At 41.1% G+C, this 21,620-nt stretch overlaps 1 protein-coding gene across 2 annotated transcripts in view; it reads right to left on the bottom strand.

Moving 5' to 3' along the window:
- The window catches only part of CACNA1S (calcium voltage-gated channel subunit alpha1 S), an 817,957-nt gene that overhangs the window by 336,840 nt on the left and 459,497 nt on the right, over positions 1 to 21,620 (bottom strand). For both annotated transcript variants that reach the window (XM_072137243.1, XM_072137244.1), the window contains 2 exons: positions 14,313 to 14,514; positions 14,064 to 14,222 (listed from right to left, as the gene is read on the bottom strand). In XM_072137243.1, coding sequence (XP_071993344.1) covers positions 14,064 to 14,222; positions 14,313 to 14,514 — 361 coding nt within the window. The remainder of the gene's footprint in view (positions 1 to 14,063; positions 14,223 to 14,312; positions 14,515 to 21,620) is intronic.

Raw genomic sequence — 21,620 nt, 5'->3', positions numbered from 1 at the left:
TAATTGTTGGGGTTCCTCAGGGCTCAACCCTAGGTCTTCTTCTCTTATCCTTACATACTGCCCCCATTGGACAAACCATCAGCAGATTTGGTTTCATCTCTATGCTTTAGCTATATGCTATCTATATATGTATCTATGCCCAGCTATATACTTCTGCACATAACCCCACCATTGCCTTAATCCAGAACACTAGTGATTGCCTATCTGCTGTCTCCAACATCATGACCGCTCTTTTCTTGAAACTTAATCTTTCTAAGACTGAACTTCTTGTCTTCCCACCATCTTCTAACCGACTCAACCATGACCTATCCATCTCGGTCTGTGGGATCACTTTAGCACCAAGGCACTATAGCACAATTGAAACTTCTAAAATGCTAATTGTTGCGCTTATTCACTCTCAACTAGACTACTGTAACTCTCTACTAATCGGTCTTCCAATCACTAAACTCTCTACAATCTATCCTTAATGCAACAGCCAGACTTGTCTTTTAGACCAAACACTACACAGATGCCTCCAGTTTGTGCCAATCACTGTGCTGGGTGCCTGTCTCCATCCATATTCACTTTAAAATAATAAACCCTCATCCACAAAGCTCTTAATAATTCTGCACCTCCCTATCTCTCTTCTCTCATCTCAATCTAACGCCCTTTCTATGCTCTTTGATTTGCCAGTGATATTAGACTAATCTCTATCTTAATTTGAACCTGTCATGCACATCTACAGGACTTCTCCCAAGTTGTACCAATTCTCTGGCATGCCCATCCCTGGAATCTTACCTGGAACCCACCATCCAAAGTTTCAAACATGCTCTTAAAACCCATCTTTTTATGCAAGCCTATCACACTCGCTAACTACATGAAATGTCAATTCTCCCTTTACTAACCCATTCTATGTCCTGTCTCCCGTCTTTCATCCGGAAAACACCAGATATATACTAAGCTCCATGCTTCTCTGCGGTCACTTTCACCTTGGACCTTATAAACAAGATGGTGGCTGATGGCTGATTCAAGCAGCAGAATTTTATTTCTTAATTATTTTATATTGTTCCCTTATAAAGAATGGCTGGACCACAATATCTTTTACCTCTTGTGTCAACCCCTTCATCCTCGTAGAATGTAAGCTCTTTCGAGCAGGACCCTCACTGCTTGTACTCTGTAATGTAATTTACATCTAAGTATGTCCCCTATGATTTGTAAAGCGCTGCAGTATTTGATGTCGCTATATAAAATAGATTATTATTAACCCCTTAATGCTGAAGCCACTTTTCATCTTGCTGATACAAAATTGCCTGGGTGTCACTATAAGAGGTTGTTACTTTGGAACGCTTTAACATATCCAAGTGATTTTGAAATTGTTTTCTCGTGACACTTTGTACTTCATGTTAGTTGAAAAATTTTGGTGGTATGTGTTGCGTTTATTTATGAGAAAATCAGATATTTGGTGAAAAATACTTTTTCCACACATAGTCATACCAGCATAAAAACTTAATAACTAACATTTACCAAATGTCTACTTTATGTGGACATGGTTTTTTTTATGCATCCTCTCATTTTAGTAGGAGGTTATGGGGCTTTGAACGTTATGTGTGATTTTTCACATTTTATAAAAAACACAAAATCCTGCTTTTAAGGGACCTGCTCAGGTTTCAAGTCACTTTAAGAGGCCTACATAAAAGTAAAACCCCATAAATTACCCCATTATAGAAACTACACCCCTTAATGTATGTAAAACAACTTTTATGAAGCCTGTTAACCCTTTAATTGTTTTACAGGGGTTAAAACAAAATCAGATGCAATTTTGAATAAAAATTTTCTTTGGGCTAAATGAATGTGTTTTTCATGAAATGTACACAATCTCGGTGGTAAAATACCAAAATGCTCCAACAAGTTTGATACCCAATCTCTCCTGAGTATTACAATCACCTATATGTGGTGGTAAACTGCTGTATGGGTGCACGCCAGGGCATCGAAGGGAACTGCACCATTCAGAGCAGATTATGCATTGTACAGAAGTATGATAAAAAAAAAATGTAAAAATGCAATTGTTGGCAGTCACTGATCAGTTAAAAAATGTCCATTACATTTGTTAATCTTTTTGCAGCTTGAGGACGGTGATTGGTTGGAACTCTTGGGAATCCCCAGATCTGGAAGTTAATGAATATATATGTTTATGTAATATAAACTTAGTTGTCTTAGACAGGCAGACAGCTTGAAGATGTCTTCCTTCAGAGAGATACCCCTGTACCAGACCAGCAGCTCTGCGTGCAAATACCACAGAGACTGCACCTGGATTGCTGCTTGGATTGCTTCATGCGCAAAGCCCTTCTTGGATCCTAGTAGATGGCCCTTACTCATTGGACTTGGGCTGAGGTAAACTTTTAAACTACAGATCCACAACAGCCAACCAAGTCACCACCTTGTGCTGCAGCGAGAAATGTTTACATGCAAATGTTACCTGCTGCTTTGTTGGACTGTGTGCCATTAACACCTTAAGGACGTAAACAGTTTATAGCTTAAAGTGTAACTGTCATTATGAGCAAAATATCATTCCTCAAAGTATTTTGCCTCATTTAGTACCTTTTTTGGCCCATAGCAACCAGGGTTTCCAGCTCTCAAAAAACCTGGAGGCGCAAGATGGAGGGGCAGGACCTGCCTCCTGTCACCTCATCACAAGCCCCTGTTGCTGACCAATGACACCATATCTATCTATCTATCTATCTCATATCCATTGATCTCATATCTATCTATCTAGTAAGATACGAAAAGTAGGCAGCACTCCAAAGCTTCCAGTGAAGGTGAATTTTATTCCATGTTTAAGAGTACAGCATAGTACAGCGACGTTTCGGCTCGCTTGGAGCCTTTTTCAAGCCTTCAAGCCTTGGAATTAAAAATCACCTTCACTGAAAGCTTTGGAGTGCTGCCTACTTTTCGTATCTTATTATTGGAGGACCTGTGGCTTGGTCCATGTGAGCCTACAAACATTTTTTCTTCTCTTGTGTGCTGTTTGAACTTCTATATCTATCTATCTATCTCGCTATCTAATATCTATCTATCCATCCATCTCATATCTATCTCTCTCATATCTCTCTCTCTCTCATATCTATCTATTTCCTATCTATCTATGTATATCCTATCTATATCATATCTATCTATCTTCTATATATCTGTCTGTCTATCTATCTGTCTATCTATCTAAGTAACACTTCAGCACAGCACATGAGGGCACAGCTTGCAGACTTGGAGAGTGTCTCCTGCCACTTCCTTGTGTGAGTTGATGGGGGATGGGTGGTTGCAGTTTTGTTGTGGATTATTTGCTGTGTGGATTATTTGTTTACATACAAGTGTAGGGAAAGCTGAGGGAGAGATAAGAGTTTAGGTGCTTGGTTATTACTTCAGTTATGGCTTATCCCTGCACATAACTACTGGAGCAGTGATACATGAGGTAATCAGCTGTGAGAAGGGAGAGAAATGGTGGCGTGTCTCTCCCTCCGTAGTCTCTGCTTCTTTATGAAGATGGAATGTCCATAGTAACAGCTATCTGAGCAGTCACTGACATCTAGGGGAAGTCTGCAGAATACAAGAGGAAGGAGCAAGATTCGGGTAATCCAATTGCGAAAGGGCTTAAAACTACCTGCCCTATAATATATCAAAAGTTTTTTGAAATGACGGTTACACTTTAAGGCTCAGCCCCATTTTTTGTATTTTGACATGCGTTATAACTTTTGAACACTGCTACTAAATTTGCCAAAAAAAAACCCTTATTTTTTTGCCCCACATTAGAGTTTTAGTTGGCAAATGTATTAAACATAAGAAAAAATATTTAAGTCTGATATCTCCGTACTTGTATTGACACATAAAATAAACATAACATGATTATTAGGCTATACGGCAAACACCTTAAAAAAAAAACAACCCAGAATTGATGCTTTTCTACTCCTGCCCTCAATTTTTTTTTTTTTTTTAATTACGCATTTGTGCATCGCCATCTTCCAAGTGGCATTACATTTTTACTTTCTTGGGTACAGAGCTGTTTGATGGCTTGTTTCTTGTGGGACAAGTTGTACTTTACAGCTTGTCATACAGGAGTACATATGTTTTTTGACGCTTTTTATTGCATTTTTTGTGGGATTAAATAGGTAAAAATTATTACTTTTGGCAGGCTTTAACAGTTTTTTTACTGTGTTAATTGTGCGGGTTCAATAATTTTTATGGGTTGTTACGGATGCCTAGATACATTATGTGTGGGGATTATGTAATAATTTTGACCTTTTTCTCATTGTATGGATGAGACAGTAAGTCCAAATAAATATTCATAAATAAAAAAAAGGTCCTTTTTTGGGAATAGTATATAGCAATGCATCAAAATTGGAAGATACAGTCCATGAGAAATGGAAGAACAAGGTAAATGTTAAGACCACCGCTTCACTGATGCAATCATAATGTTCTTGCTATATTATCCAAACGCGGGAGGACATGGAGACACAACTTGGTCCAAAGATAAAACATCAATGTGAGGATACGGGCAGATATAGACTACAAAATAATGGATATTAAATTAATAGGAGAGTGCTAATGTCATAGATAGTGCTCTACACTGCTATTTCAGCCCACTGCTATGCTCCCCATCCCTTATGTGTATCCCCAAACCCCTGTTTTATTGTTTGATTGTTTCCTTGTTTTTTGTTTATTTCTTTGCTAATTATTGTCAGGATCAGTGGATCCTCTGGACCACCAGGGGAGGTGGTACTAGCCGACACCTGGGACCGGAGTCCAAGTGGCACCTGGCTTTCACCAGAGCCCGCTGCAAAGCGGGATGGACTTGCTGCGGCAGGATACCACCAGGTCGTTCCACAGGTGCAACTAGCCCGCGGTGGCAGCCGAGCGGAAGACAGTCTCGTGATCAGGTCCAAGCAGAAGGTTGATTATACATAAATTAATAGGAGAATGGTACAACAAAAGAGGTAGGGAAACAGTTTTTGATAATAAAACACACACCCAGAAAACAAGTGAGAGTGGAGTGAATAAATAAAGATGGGGACCAAGAAACAAAATAAACCTACAGGCAGAGGTCCCAGGAAAGTGCCCAAGAAAAGGAAAATAAGCAAAGTGAACACATTATATGGTGACAAGACACACACAATTATGAAGGAGATGTAAGAAAAAATATATATACCTGCATGGATATAGTCTTCATACCTTACCTTCATAGGCATCCACAAGACTGATGCAACCTAAAAAATATGTACATAAAACATGCAAAATAAACAACGTGTATATGGGTTCAAACATATAGATGGATATTATAACCAAAATAACACTAATAACAACTTACCCAAATATTTGTTGTACGTTTCACCGGATGCAATATATATTTATTGTTTATAGAATCCAGTGAAGAGAAGATCCTCATTTAGGCCTTTTGGGTCTTGGCAGTCCAGTTTAAAAATTTAATGTGCTTCAATATCTGCCTGTATCCTCACCTTGATGTTTTTTCTTTGGACCAAGTTGTGTCCCCATGTCCTCCCGAATTTGGATAATATACCAAGAACATTATGATTACATCAGAGAAGCTGTCGTCTTAACATTTAACTTGTTCTCCCATTTCTCATGGACTGTATCTTCCAATTTTGATGCATTGCTATATACTATTCCCAAAAATGGGACCTTTTATGCCATCTTTTTTCTTGAAGTTATTTATGAATATTTATTTGGACTATTGTCTCATCAAGGTTTTCCCTCAAACTGTACTGTAATGTATGCTTATTTTATGTGAGATATGTATTGTTATTTCTTATTTCAATAAAATATATTGTATTGGACACATTTTGCATCCCTTTTTTTCTTATTTGCGTGTTTTCATGTAAAAAATGATGCACATCCTCCATTTTTTAGTGTGTCAGACCTGACATTGTGGGCCCCTTAGCAGCTGCTATGGCTGTTACGACTGTGATTACGTCCCAGACAAGGATTCCAGTCACAGACTCTGAGATGAGTACGTGAAACAGGACACTGCACGATCTGTGATTCATGGAGTGACCACAGCAATGTGAAACTGCCCTATGTTATGCTACCTTTTAACATGTCGTAACATTTATGTCCATGATTAACAAATCAAAACACGTTTTTCTGTATACATATCACATACATTTTTAGATGCATATTAATTCATGTTTTTTAATTCATGAAGGGTGTATGAACGGCTCACAGGCTGAGCCCTCTTCTTACAGACCGAGGCAATCTAGAGTAGTATTGCAGTATATGGTAGGAATGATCAGACCATCTAGGGTTAAAGTACCGTAGAGGGTCTAAGACAGTAGTGGCTAACCTATGGCATGGGTGCCAGAGGTGGCACTCAGCCCATCACCAGAGATGACTCCAGGTATCTTCCTGCAGTCCCAGACAGCCCAGGACTTGTTGTGCACAGAGCTATTGCAAAGTGACAGTGCTACCTGGGACTACAGGAGGAGAGGGAAGGTGTGGACAGATCTGGATTATCATTGTAGCTCCTACTCCGGCCCTGACAATTCTTACTGTTTATAGTACCTTGGAGGGAAGCTACAATGATCATCCTAATTTCTTCTATTTTCTGCTTTATTGGTGTCCTCAGGGTGCTAGTATCAATGAAAGCTGTGACAGAGAAGGGAGCATAAATCTCAAATTAAATTTCTGTGTTGGCACTTTGCGATAAATTTAGTGGGTCTTGGTTGTAGTTTGGGCACTCGGTCTTTAAAAGGTTCGCCATCACTGGTCTAAGACATAGTAAATATTAAAAAAAAAGTTAAAAATATAAAATTATAATCACCCCTTTCCCTAGAACTGATATGAAACTAAATAAACAGTAAAAATCACAAACATGTTAGGTATCACCACGTCCTCAAACTATAAAAACTGTTATAACTGGCAGTAAACCACATAATGGAAAATAAAGCCCAAATGACCGAAACAAGACTTTAACACCATTTTACAACATGAAAAAATGTATAAAAAGTGATCAAAAGGTTGCATAGTCCTCAAAATAATAGCAATGAAAATGTCCGCTCATCTTGCAAAAAATAACACCTTACATGACAACTCACACAGTTCTGTACACCAAAGTATGAAAAAGTTGTTAGGGTCAGAAGATGGTTAACCCCTTAGCGCTCCTTGCCTTAGCTCTACGTTCTGGGTCCTGCGAATAGCGCTCAGCGCAGTAGAGCAATGGCGCAGAGACAATGCCGGTTTGACTCTGCACAGGAGCGGAGCCGGCATCGGGGGTCGCGAGATGTCAGCATTAATCTACCGCTGACATCCCCGGGTAACACCCGCGGTCAGTGTGGGCTCTCTTAGCACTTAGCGTCTCATATAATCGGACGCAGGGCTGATGTCGGCTCAGCTCCAGATCGGCGCTGGGCCGGCATCGGAATACACTGGCTATCATCTTTAACAGCTGACATCCCAGTGTAATACCCACTCTCGGAATGGGCTCTTATGGGCTCTGATCGCGGATCTTAAAGGCACAGTATCAGCCTAAAGTCATAGACTGGGATAATGTTCTCAAAGACAAAAGTCCTGTGAGAAACACATACCTTATGGGAAAAAGCATAAGAGGAACAAGAAACAGCCAATGTGGCTAACTAGTCTTGTAAGGAAAGCAATAAGCGAGAAAGATAAGGCGTTTAAGGCGCTAAAACGTGAAGGTAGCGATGAGGCATTACAGGATTATAGAGAGAAAAATAAATCCTGTATAAAGCAGATAAAGGCTGCAAAAATAGAGACAGAGAAAAATTGCCAGGGAGAGCAAAAATAATCCCAAATTATTTTTCAAGTATATAAATGATAAGAAACTAAAAATAGAGAGTGTGGGTCCCCTTAGAAATAACATGGGGGTCATGGTGGAAGGAGACGAGGAAAGGGCCAATCTACTGAATGTCACCTTCTCAACTGTCTTTACCCAGGAAAATCCCCTGGTGGAAGACACAATGAGGAATAATGTAAGCAACCACTAAGATAGATAAATCACCGGGGCCAGATGGCATACACCCCTGGGTTCTGCATGTATGTACCGTGATAGACAGACCGTTATTTTTAATATTTGAAGATTCACTGAGGATTGGTTATGTTCCACAGGACTGGCGCATAGCAAATGTGGTACCAATATACAAAAAAGGATCAAATAGCGATCCTTGAAACTACAGACCTGTGAGTCTAACTTCTGTGGTGGGGAAAATATTTGAGGGGTTTGTTAGAGATGCTGTCCTCGAGTATCTCACTGTGCACAACCTTATAACCCAGCGTCAGCATGGGTTTATGAGAGATCGGTCCTGTCAGACTAATCTGATTTTTCTACGAGGAGGTAAGTTCAAGACTGGATATCTGTATATCTGGACTTTTCAAAGGCATTTGACACCATGCCACATAAAAGATTGGTATATAAAATGAGTCTGCTGGGAATAGGAGAAAATCTGTGTATTTGGGTAAGTAATTGGCTTTTTTTTTTTTTTTATTGGTTTAAAAGAAATTACAGTTCGCATAACTTTATCACATTAACAGTTTGGGGCAGAATGACCTGCATATTTGCAGGAAAGGTACACGCAACCCATTTTACAAGAAAAGTGACATTTTTCTCTACAAAGATATGATATACTTTTTCCTTTTTCGTTGACTGGGAGAAGCAAAATCACCACAACACAAATCCACAGCAACAATATTAAAAGAAGAAAAAAAAAAGAAAGAAGAAGAAACAGCTGACATTTCCCCATGGAATCCGCTTATGTTATTGCGTAGTGCGCGTCCTGACAACATCCTTTGCCTCAATTATCAAACAGCCCCCTTCCGACCACCCCCCTCCCCATTCTATACGTGAGCAGGAAAGGAAAGTGAGCAGGAGACAAAAAAAAAAAAAACCTTCCCCCATTTCTTCCCACCTTAATTATTCCCCTCCCTTCCAACCTGCTTCCCTACTATGGCCCTTTTACACGTTGTACTTCTTCCATCTACTCCATTTGTTTTCATATTCTTCCGTCCTACCCTTTGCTCTTGCCCATCCCATTTCTATATCTGACACCCTATTTACAGCTTTTTCCCACATGTTAGCTGTTGGAGCAGTCTCCGATATCCACACCATGAGAATTGTTTTCCTGGCCTGAAACAGCATTTGGGATAGTAACTTTTTTTCCCTATTTGATATCTTAATCTTCTTTAAGTACCCCAATATTCCTACCCAAACATCCAACTGTAAGTCTATCCCTATCACCCTACTCAACTTTTCAAACACTCCCACCCAATATCGGTGAAGTTTCGGGCATCTCCAAAAGAGGTGCACCCAATCTGCTCCTTCATTCCCACACTTTAAACATTTATCATTTAACCTGTAACCCACCTTGTGTAACCATTTTGGGGTTCTTGTGAAATTCTATGTGAACCATTTTTAGATACCTGTGTAAAGTTCCCTAAGATATCCTCCCAAATCTCCTCTCCATCTACATGGTTCCCCAAGTCCTGTTCCCACCCCTGTATACATTTAAACTTTACATTTTGCGTACTTCCCTGACTAAGCAAACTATAAGTGTAAGCTAATTTCTTTTTCCTCACCACCTCACTTAAGTTCACCGACCGTGAAATAGTGCCTTTGTGCTTTAATTTTTGAAAAAACCACCATAATCTAATATACCTAAACAGGTCATTATCCCCTAATTTGAACTCCTTTTTTAACACTTCAAACGTTTTCAATGTGCTGTTTTCAACTAATTGACCCATATAATTATACCTTTACTTATCCAGTAAGTAATTGGCTTAGTGATAGAAAACAGAGGGTCGTCATCAATGGCACATTCTCAGATTGGGTTGACGTTACCAGTGGGGTTCCACAGGGGTCAGTATTGGGGCCACTTCTTTTTAATATTTTTATTAATGACCTTGTAGTGGGTTTACACAGTCAAGTTTCAATATGTGCAGATGATACTAAGCTGTGTAATGTAATAACTACTGAGGTCTATAGTTTAGCATTACAGAGGGATTTGTGGAAGCTTGAGGAGTGGGCAGAGAAATGGTTGATGAGGTTTAATGTAGATAAATGTAAAGTTATGCACTTGGGCCATAGAAACAAAAAGTATAATTATGTTCTAAACAGTCAATTACTTGGTAAAACTGGAGCTGAAAAGGACTTGGGGGTATTGGCGGATGGTAAACTTAATTTTAGTGACCAGAGCAAGGCGGCTGCTGCTAAAGCAAATAAAATTATGGGATGTATCAATAGAGGAATAGATTCTCATGATAAAGACATAGTTTTGCCCTTATACAAATCCCTGGTCAGACCACACATGGAATATTGTGTACAGTTTTGGGCACCAGTGTATAAAAAGGATATAGTAGAGCTGAAACGGGTGCAGAGGAGAGCAACCAGGATTATTAGGGGAATGGGGGGATTAGAATACACTGGCAGATTACAAAATTTGGGATTATTTAGTTTAGAAAAAGACGATTGAGGGGATACCTCATTACAATGTACAAATACCTGAACGGACAGTACAAGGATCTCTCCAAAGATCTTTTTATACCTAGGCCTGTGACTAGGACAAGGGGGCATCCTCTACGCCTAGAGGAGAGGCGATTTTACCATCAACATAGACAAAGGTTCTATACTGTAAGAACAGTGAGACTATGGAACGCTCTGCCGCAGGAGGTTGTTATGGCGGACTCTATGTACATTTTCAAGAGAGGCCTGGATGCCTTTCTGGGGAGAAAAAATATCACGGTTTATGGGGATAAAACATTTATTTAATTCTTAAAGGTTGGACTTGATGGACTTTTTCCAGCCTTACATACTATGATACTATGAAAAACTATGAATACATCAACATTGCAGAGTATTATCATGAACAATCAGATGATTGCTTGATAATGTCCCATGGTGGAATTAATAAAAAAGTTTAAAAAAAATGGTTCTTAAATAAAAATCAATTAATAAATTTATAAAACTGCCTATAAGCCCCATATAACATACATAGACATAACACAAAAAAGTGTAATAACACAACAAAACACAAACCCCAATTGTATAGCATCACCACGTCCGTAACAACCCATAGATTTAACCCCTTAACGACCTGGCCCTTTTTTGTTTTTTACATTTCCATTTTTCATTCCCCACCTTCAAAAATCTATAACTTTTGCATTTTTACACGTAAAGAGTTCTCTGATGGCTTATTTTCTGCGTAAAAAATTGCACTTCATAGTGATGGTATTGAATATTTCCGTGTACTGGGAAGCGGGAAAAAAATCCAAATGTAATGAAAATGGTGAAGAAACGCATTTGCGTTGTTTTCTTGTGGGCTTGGATTTTACAGCTTTCACTGTTCTCCCCAAATAACATATCTACTTTATTCTTTGGATCGGTTCCATCATGCGGATACCAAATTTGTATAGGTTTTATAATGTTTTCATACATTTACAAAAACTAAAACCTCCTGTACAAAAAATCTTTTTTTTATGTTGCCATTTTCTGCCACTATTAATTTTTTTCATACTTCAGTGTACGGAGCTGTGGCTGGTGTCATTTTGTGCGACTTTTGATGACATTTTCACTGCTACCATTTTTAGGACTGTACAACCTTTTGATTACTTTTTATTGAATTTTTAATATTTTTCAAAATGACAAAAAACTTTGGGTGGTATTTTCCATTACGGGATAGATTGGGCATTTTCGGACACAGTGATACCTAATGTGTTTAGGATTTTTTCTGTTTATTTATATCAGTTCTAGGAAAAGGGGGGTGATTTGAATTTTTAGGTTTTTTAATTTTTTTATTTTTAGTTTTACTATTTTTTAGACTCCCTAGGGTACTTTAACCCTAGGTTGTCTAATCGATCCTAGCATTTACTGCCATACTATGAGGGGATTTTCCTGCTGATTGCACATTGTAATGAAAGGGTTAAAATGGGACAGGCTCTGGTCTTCGGAAGAACCAAAGCTGTCATGGCAATGGATCACGGCTATTAGATGATATCACGGGGAGCGGCAATCCTCGGCAAGATGACGCATGCGCCTCCATCATTTTGAACCCGCAGGCAGCTCTGCGGGTGGCAATCGCGGGGATTACTGCAATATGCAGCAAAGACTTACCGGCTATAGAGAGGGCTCAGCCTGTGAGCCCTCTCCATGTACACGCACCCGACTCGCGCCGTACTTTTACAATGTGCGTCAATAAGGGGTTAAAAAAGATCATTACTGAACCCCTTTAATGAACACAAAAATTAACATTAAAAACACACCAAAAATTAAGATTTTTACCTGTTTTATCTCACAAAAAATGCAATAAAAAGTGATTATAAAAACGTGTATTCCAGGACGATACTGTTGCAAAGTGCAACATGCCCCGCAAAAAACAAGCTATCAGCCAGCTCCATAGCCAAAAAAAGTAAAAAATGTTATGCCACTTGGAAGACGGCGATGCAAAAATTATTTTTCCCCACATTAGGGTTTTGTTTTGCAAATTTAGTAAAACATATGAAATAATATCTAAGTATGGTGCCACCGTAATCATTTTGACCTATAGAATAAAGAAAACATGTTTATTAGGCTATAAGTGTTAGGATTGGGTAACACAGAAGACAGGGGATAGTGTGCCCTGAGCTTGCTAAACCGTGGGGCGACTACTTGAAGACTCGAAATACACTAGATAAGTGTGGGAAGGGAAACACGAGCAGACTGACGAACATAAAACACAAAAGAGTAGTAAACTAGCCAGAGTCACAACAAAAGGGTACGTCAAGAACAAAGTCTGTAAGCAAAGAGTCAATGTCAAAAATTAGCCGAGGTCACAACAATACAGATACAGAGAAAGTCAAACCTAATGCAGAGAGCGAGTGATGAAGGGATTTCAAACACTGGCACAGGTGACTAGTGAAGCTGCAATTTATGCAGCCAGAACCTGATAGGAGCTGGACAACGTCTGGGAATTAACCCCTCATGGTGCAGAATAACAAAGCACAATAGCAGGCATCATGCAGAGGTACCACAAGTCCCAGCAGTTCCGAACACAACTCCTAGACAGCACGAGATCTGCCGCTGCCCAGGGCGCACGCCAAAGACCACTGGTAGCGGACGAGAGGTGGAGTTTGCGCAGATACGCGCCGGAGGTTGGAGAACACTGCTAGCACCACCAGAAGAACCAGCATTCTCCCTAGCGAACCTGACAATAAGGTGGGCACAAAAAAAGAGTAAAAAATCCAGTACAGAATTGGAAAAAGCATCTCAGCCCGCAAAAAAATGCAGTCATATGGTGCCAATAACGAAAAAGCTAAAATTTTATAGACTACAAAATGAGGAAGCTAAAACAGCTCCTGGCAGCTGCACAGCTCTCCTTCCTTTCTGCGCCTCACCACGCACCCATAAAGCAGGTAATGGCCACATGTGGAGGGTCTCTGTACTCGGGAGACATTGCATAACAAATTTTAAGATGGGATTTCTAATTTTATCTTTTGGAAATGTGTAAATTTGAGGGCTAAATGAACATATGACCGACAAAATTTTTAAATTTCACCTCCATTTCGATTCAATTACAATGGAGATCTCAAGTGGTTAACAATCTTCCTAAAAGCTGTTTCTGATAGTTTGGTGGGTTGATTTGAAAATGGGTTGATATATATTGGAGTTTTTTCATTGTCATATATTTAAAATTTCATTAAAACCTGTAATTATCCCCAAAATAGTCAATTCTGAAAATACAGAAAACCGATATTCGATTTGTAAGCCACGTGACATCAAAATAAATTATCCAGACATTTCAAAAATTATGAAAATGTAAAGTAGACATATGGAAAATGATATACAGCAACTAATTTAGGTGGTAAAACTATTTGCCTGAAAACTAAATGATTTTCAATTTTGAGAATGGCAAATTTTTTAAAAAATTACTAAATTCATGAACATGTGAGGAAAGAACAAACAAACAATCTCATAATCAGTTTGAAGCAAAGCATGTCAGAATACAAAAAATGGCACTGAGCCTCAAGCTACAAAATGGCTGTGTCCTGAAGGGGTTAAAGTCAATAGTACAATGTACATGAACTTAATTAAAAATTACCTGCATTCCAAGGCTAATGGTATTCAACATAATGAGGGCAAACATCAAGTATTCAAAATATGAAGATGTAACCAAATACCAGACTTTATACTGGTAAGGATTTTTTGGTATGTACCGCCGTAGAGGACGGGCCTTTAGGGCATACTGCACACACTGTCTCTGTAGGACAAAAAAATCCAGTTTTGTTAGTTGTTCCATCATTTTATCTAAAACAATTTTAATTAAACAAGAATACAAGTAATATCTTACCTGATTTTTGTTTAATTCACAATTCTTATATTCCTGCTCTCCTTGTTCTTGAAAGGTTACAATGACAAAGCCCACAAAAATATTCATCATGAAGAAAGCAATAAGAATTATGTAGATGATGAAATAAACAGCAATTTCAATGCGGTAATTGTAGATAGGACCCATATCCTCTGTATGTGAGTCTATTGCTCTGTACAGTAACCTATGAAAGTAAAAAATAAGAGCTTGAAAGTGTTCATATATGATTAACTGTTTATATCACTGTTTGATAGTGTAATTTAAAATAAATACATTAGAGTTACCTCACAAATGACCTACAAAGCCGTAATCATAAAAATGCAGTAAAATCTTAGGTCAGCATCATATAGAGCAGGAGGAGCTAAGCATATTGATAGTTTCTTTTTGAGAAAGATGATAAATATATGGTATTCCACAGATCTATTTATGAATCTACCATTGAACACATTGATAGTACTGTGTACTACTGGCATTGCATGCTCCCCCCATGATTATTGTTTACAGCATTCTATTGCAAAAAAACTGCAACATCCATTTTCCAATACCTGCAAATGTTATCATTTTTTATATAGCCCTACCATTTTTTATTTTGTGTTATTTAAAATGTATTGTTCAGCAACCATTAGATATTTTAGTCTCATATTGTCCTACATACTAACACCATGTTCTGTAGTTCTATTTCACCCTCCATTCATCCTGATGCTCCTATACACCCACAAAACATGCACATTACACATACTAAGCTCTACTCTCATTTTCCACTATCCCAATGCAGGGTGGCACACATGCACTTAATGCTCCCCTTTGGAACACTGGACCATGACGTCATAAATTTCTCAACTATTGTAACCGTATGAGCAGCGTAATTTGTATAGCTCGATTTATAATTGACACTTTACAATTCCTAGAATGGTCTCTACAATATACAAGTACTCTGGAGATGGAGCTCCAAGTTTTATGTTCAAAGTGTTGTTATGTTTTATGTTCAATAGAGCGTGTTAATTTAGAGTTATAGGTGTGACCCCTCTAGATGCTTCACTCTAGGAAACTATCTAAGTTTCTTGGTAAATGGTATAAAGCAACTGTAGTGTTTCACCACCCCAAATGCAATATCTCTGACGGTTTATAAAATGTTTATAAAGTTTTAGGATTTCTATAACAGAGAACATTAATAAATAATGAGCTAAGAAGATTGCAATGCTGTATATCAGTTGACAATGAAGCAGGCAGCGTAGACAATAGCTAGATTGCTGAATGCACAATAACAAAAGCAGTCACGTACAATATCTTGAATCAGTACATTACAGTACATTATCTTTAGATGTGCCATATTAGCACTGTGCTATTTTGGCCACCTGAAACTACCATAGTATCAGAGTTATCAGTTTATCAGTCACACAACAATCTATATGTGTTCTCTATAGTTCTCTAATTAGTTTTTTATACTCTTATTAGCCTTTACACTCTACACACTTCCACTTTACACCAAATTTCTAGCACCATACTGTGCATATACTTTAAATTCATATTACATCCATACATGTTTTTTATCACTAAACAGTTTTTTTTTTTAGTAGTTTTACAATAGCATACAACATTGACAAGAACATGCGGTCAGAAGGGGTATACAAGAGTATTACACAGAGAAACTAAACGTCCCTATATCAATGTTTAACAATGATAAGAAACATCTCATCTCTTCCTACTCAAGGAGAAGTGATAAGTTATAGCAATGGAATTTATATCAGGAAAACAGAGCCACCTATATATGCTCGGTTTTATAGTAGTACTAAAAGCTCAATGGGAGCTAAACAGGAGGCCAACCAGAGATACCACTGTTATTGTAAGACAAAAGCAAAAACAGTAGGGTTATTATACAAACTAATCTGAGCAGAGGGGGGAAGGAATGAAGAGGTGGGATGAAGGGGTTGCGGGGTGCAAGACAGTCAGTCAACAGTCGACAAGGGGGTCAACCCCTCAGGGGGCAGGTCATCTTCTCAGTGAAAGGTGGAGAAGTTGGGAAAAGATGAAAGTCGAGCCATGGACCCCAGATCTGGAAATGTTTTTCTACTGTGGAATGTAAATCAGCAGTGAGCTCCTCCATCCTCTGGAGGGACATTATCTCCTGCAAGAGGTCCGTAGCGGAGGGGATCCTCCTAGTCTTCCATACTCTGGGGACCAGGGCCCGTGCTGCAATGAGAAAAAAGCCCAGCAGGGGGCGCTTGGTAGTGGAAGACCTGGTGGGTATCATGGAGAAGAGTAGATGGGATAGGTCATTTTGCAAACTGACACCCGTAACTTTGTGGATCAATCTAATAACCATCTGCCGGAAGGGTTGGAGTATCGGGCATTCCCACCATATATGTGTCATAGTGCCGGGTGCCTGCCTGAATCTCAAGCACTCAGCTGGACAGGATTGGTGGATTCTATGGAGTCGGTTAATAATTTTATAATAAGTCTCCTGGGCCCTGTTGGAGATGGAGAGTTTGTGAAATAGCTCAAAAGATTTATCCCAATCCTCTGTACTATAGGTCATGTTTAGTTCCTTATGCCAGACTTCCACATATGGTGGTATGTTGTCTGTCCATTTATTTAAGTATAAGGTATAAATCGCAGAGATTGGCCTTGGTGTTGGGGTTGGGGCAATGCACATCTGTTCAAAGGGAGTGGTCTCTCTATAGAGCTTCATGTCGGATTTAATGGTTTGATAAAAGTGCCGCAGTTGTGTGTTTCCCCATCGTGAAAGGCTGGACAATTGTTGGAGCGGTAGCAGGTCCTCTAGAGGAGAGAGTTCCGTATCTCATAGTATAGTTTAAAAGATGAGTGTGTTTTCCATTCTTAAAAGGCCAAGAAAGGCAGTAGCCTCCCCTGGGGGAAAATCTGGGTTATCAGGGATTGGTGTGAGGGGGCCATTGCAGTCAAAGAGATGGTAGTCTTTGGGGGTTTTACGCAGGGTTCTTAAGATTTTTTCTGTAAAGAATGGTAGTTTCGTAAGGTGGTGTTCGTGGCTAATGTAGATGTTTGTCCAGGGGAAGCTATTTAAAGCTTGCCTGTCTTGTGGTGGTACAAGTTGAGGATACAAGCTAAGACTGATGCGTAGTTATGCCCCTTGCCATCGGGGAGACCTAGACCACCTTGTAATTTCCTACGAAATAGAGTGCTCTTTGCTATTCTTGGGGGAGAGGCGGACCAGAGAAAACGGCTCAAGATGCTAGATAGGTTGCTGAAGAAGGATGACTTGAGTGTCAGGGGAATAGTTTAAAAAACATATAGCATCCTGGGGGAGGGGGGGCAGTCATCTTTATACAGTTTAATCTGCCTATCCAGGAGATCTTTTTGGTTTTCCATTTAGAAAGGTCTGCCTGAAGAGTGCAAAAGAACTAGCCATAGTTAAGGAGGAAAATGTGATTGATATAAGTGCCCAGATAGGTAATGGCTTAGGTTCGCCAGGTGAATGGAAAGCGATCTCTGATTGATTTAACTTTAGCCAGTTGTAGATCTATACTCATTGCTACTGACTGTGACATGTTAATTTTTGATTGCTAAAATGTCCGAAGGTTGAGAGAGAGGTCATGATGTGGGGAATAGAGGAGGACGGGTCTGTGACATATAGTAAGACATCGTCAGTGAAAGCTGAGCACTTGTGATGTCTGCCCCCAATTTGAATGCCCTTTATACCCGGATTGGTCCTGATTAGAGATGAGTGAGCACTAAAATGCTCGGGTACTCGTTATTCGAGACAAACTTTTCTCGATGCTCGAGTGCTCGTCTCGAATAACGAGCCCCATTGAAGTCAATGGGAGACTCGAGCATTTTTCAAGGGGACCAAGGCTCTGCACAGGGAAGCTTGGCCAAACACCTGGGAACCTCAGAAAAGGATGGAAACACCACGGAAATGGACAGGAAACAGCAGGGGAAGCATGCATGGATGCCTCTGAGGCTGCTTAATCGCACCATTATGCCAAAATTATGGGCAACAGCATGGCCATGACAGAGTGACCGAATGAGGCTAGATAGCATCTAAAACATGCAATAATTGACTCTGACACTATAGGGGACGGCATGCAGAGGCAGCGGCAGCAGCAGCAGCAGCAGGCTAGAGAGTGTCATGGCGACATACCCTAAATGGACTTAGGCTTCACCAAAGGAGGTGAGCAAGAAGCGCTGAAATGATTTCCTATGTGAACAAAAGGTTGACGGTATATTTAGTCGATAACACAGCATGGTGGTGACATAGTGACCAAGTTCCATAACGTATCTGGTGAAACACCCGAAAAATGAGCCTGACACAGCTCTTTTGATAAGGGGACGACATGTGGAGGCAGCCATGGAGACGACTTCCATGATTAAGAGCGACAGTATGGGGCATTCATATTGCGCTGCTATGATTGCAACTTCAGGTCTCCAGCATGGCGGCGACGGATGGGCCGAGTTCCACTATGTATCTGGTGAAACACCTGAAAATTCTGCCTGACACAGCTCGTTTGATAAGGGGACGATGTATGGAGGCAGTGAACTAGTAGTAGATTAAAGGTGCTGCAGTTAAAACTATGTTAGTTGGATCTTGAGAGTCTCTCGGCTACTCCCCAAACAGCACTTCTAAGAACCTTTTGTATAAGATCAAGTGTAGTAGCGTTCTTATAAGTTTGGGTTATGGCGGGTGAGGGGAATGTAAAGAGATGCGCAAGAAGCGCTGAAATAATATCGGTAAATGATAAAAGTTTGCCAGTATATTTTGTGGATTACACAGCAGGGTGGCGACAAAGTTAACAAGTTTGATGTGGAAGCCATGAAAACAACCCAAAATTCTGCCTGACACAGTTCGTTTGATAAGGAGACCATGTATGGAGGCAGCTATATGGACGACTTTTGGAGGCAGCTATGGCGATGACATGTGGAGGTAGCAATGGAGACAACGTGTGGAGCCAGCTAAGAAGACGACATGTGGAGGCTGCTATGGAGACAATTTAATTTGGAAAGTGACTGTATGTGGCAGTCCAAAAAAGTTTTCAAACCAGAGGAGCAGGTAGGTGGTCCTCCAGAAAAATTAAATAGATTGAGTGCCTGTATGTGGCACTCCCAAAAATTGCTTAAAACAGAGGACCGGGTAGGTTGCCCTCCATAAAAATTAAATACATAGAGTACTATAGCCAGTTGGCCCTGGCAAAAAATAGCCAGTTTCCTCTGCTTTAGTGTACAAAGAGGAGGAGAAGGAGGACAATGAGGAGGAGGAGTGCATACATTATTCAGGTTGAGCTTCTTTCACCTGGTGGAGAATGAAAATCCGGAGAAATCCAGGCTTTATTCATCTTGATAAGCGTCAGCCTGTCAGTCGACAGGCGTGTACGCTTATCGGTGATGATGCCACCAGCTGCACTGAAAACCCGCTCGGACAACACGCTAGCGGCAGGGCAGGCAAGAACCTCCAAGGCATACAGCACCAGTTCGTGCCACATGTCCAGCTTTGAAACCCAGTAGTTGTAGGGAGCTGTGTGATCATTTAGGACGATGGTATGGTCAGCTACGTACTCCCTCACCATCTTTCTGTAAAGATCAGCCCTACTCTGCCGAGACTGGGGACAGGTGACAGTGTCTTGCTGGGGTGACATAAAACTGGCAAAGCCCTTGTGAAGCGTACCCCTGCCAGTGCTGGAAAAGCTGCCTGCTCGCCTACTCTCCCTTGCTACTTGTCCCGCAGAAGTACGCCCTCTGCCGCTAGCGCTGTCAGAAGGGAAATACTGTTTCAGCTTGTGCACCAGGGCCTGCTGGTATTCATGCATTCTCACACTCCTTTCCTCTCCAGGGATGAGAGTGGAAAGATTTTGCTTGTACCGTGGGTCCAGGAGAGTGAATACCCAGTAATCGGTGCTGGAATAAATTCTTTGAACGCAAGGGTCACGGGAAAGGCAGCCTAGCATGAAATCTGCCATATGCGCCAGAGTCCCAATGTGCAAGAATTCACTCCCCTCACTGGCCTGACTGCCCATTTCCTCCTCCTCCAACTCCTCTTCTTCTGCCCATACACGCTGAACAGTGAAGGACTGAACAGTGGTCCCCTCTTCTGTCTCACCAACATTCTCCTCCTCTTCCTCCTCATCCTCCTCCACCTCCTCCGATATGCGCTGAGAAACAGACCTAAGGGTGCTTTGGCTATCAACAAGGGAATCTTCTTCCCCCGTCTCTTGTGACGAGCGCAAAGCTTCCGACTTCATGCTGACCAGAGAGTTTTTCAACAGGCCAAGCAGCGGGATGGTGAGGCTGATGATGGCGGCATCGCCACTGACCATCTGTGTTGACTCTTCAAAGTTACTCAGCACCTGACAGATATCAGACATCCAAGTCCACTCCTCATTGTAGACTTGAGGAAGCTGACTGACCTGACTACCAGTTCTGGTGGAAGTTGACATCTGGCAGTCTACAATCGCTCTGCGCTGCTGGTAAACTCTGGATAACATGGTTAATGTTGAATTCCACCTCGTGGGGACGCCGAACAACAGTCGGTGAGCGGGCAGTTGGAGGCGGCACTGCGCTGCCCTGAGAGTGGCAGCATCTGTGCTGGACTTCCTGAAATACGCACAGATGCGGCGTACCTTCGTGAGCAAATCAGACAGATTGGGGTATGTCTTGAGGAAACGCTGAACTATGAGATTTAACACATGGGCCAGGCATGGCACATGTGTCATTCTGCCGAGTTGCAGAGCCGCTACCAGGATACGGCCGTTGTCACAAACAACCATGTCTGGCTTCAGGTTCAGCGGTGCCAGCCACAGATCAGTCTGCGCCGTGATGCCCTGTAATAGTTCTTGGGTGGTGTGCCTTTTATCGCCTAGGCTCAGCAGTTTGAGCACCGCCTGCTGTCGCTTAGCGACGGCACTGCTGTTGTGCCTAGAGCTACCGACTGATGGCGCCATGCCCACGGATGGTAATTCGGAGGAGGAGGTGGAGGAGGGGTGGGAGGAGGAGCAGGCATAGTAGGCCTTTGAGACCTGGACTGAGGTAGGCTCCGCAATCCTCAGCGTCGGCAGTATATGACCAGCCCCAGGGTCAGACTCGGTCCCAGCCTCCACCAAGTTAACCCAATGTGCCGCCAGCGATATATAGTGGCCCTGCCCGGCAGCACTCGTCCACGTGTCCGTGGTCAGGTGGACCTTGTCAGAAACGGCGTTGGTCAGGGCACGGATGATGTTCTCTGACACGTGCTTGTGCAGGGCTGGGACGGCACATCGGGAAACGTAGTGGCGGCTGGGGACCGAATACCGAGGGGCGGCCGCCGCCATGAGGTTTCGAAAG

This window comes from Engystomops pustulosus, chromosome 2 (assembly GCF_040894005.1).
Source record: "Engystomops pustulosus chromosome 2, aEngPut4.maternal, whole genome shotgun sequence".
NCBI classification, from domain to species: domain Eukaryota; kingdom Metazoa; phylum Chordata; class Amphibia; order Anura; family Leptodactylidae; genus Engystomops; species Engystomops pustulosus.
This window is presented reverse-complemented; position numbering and strand designations above follow the sequence as displayed.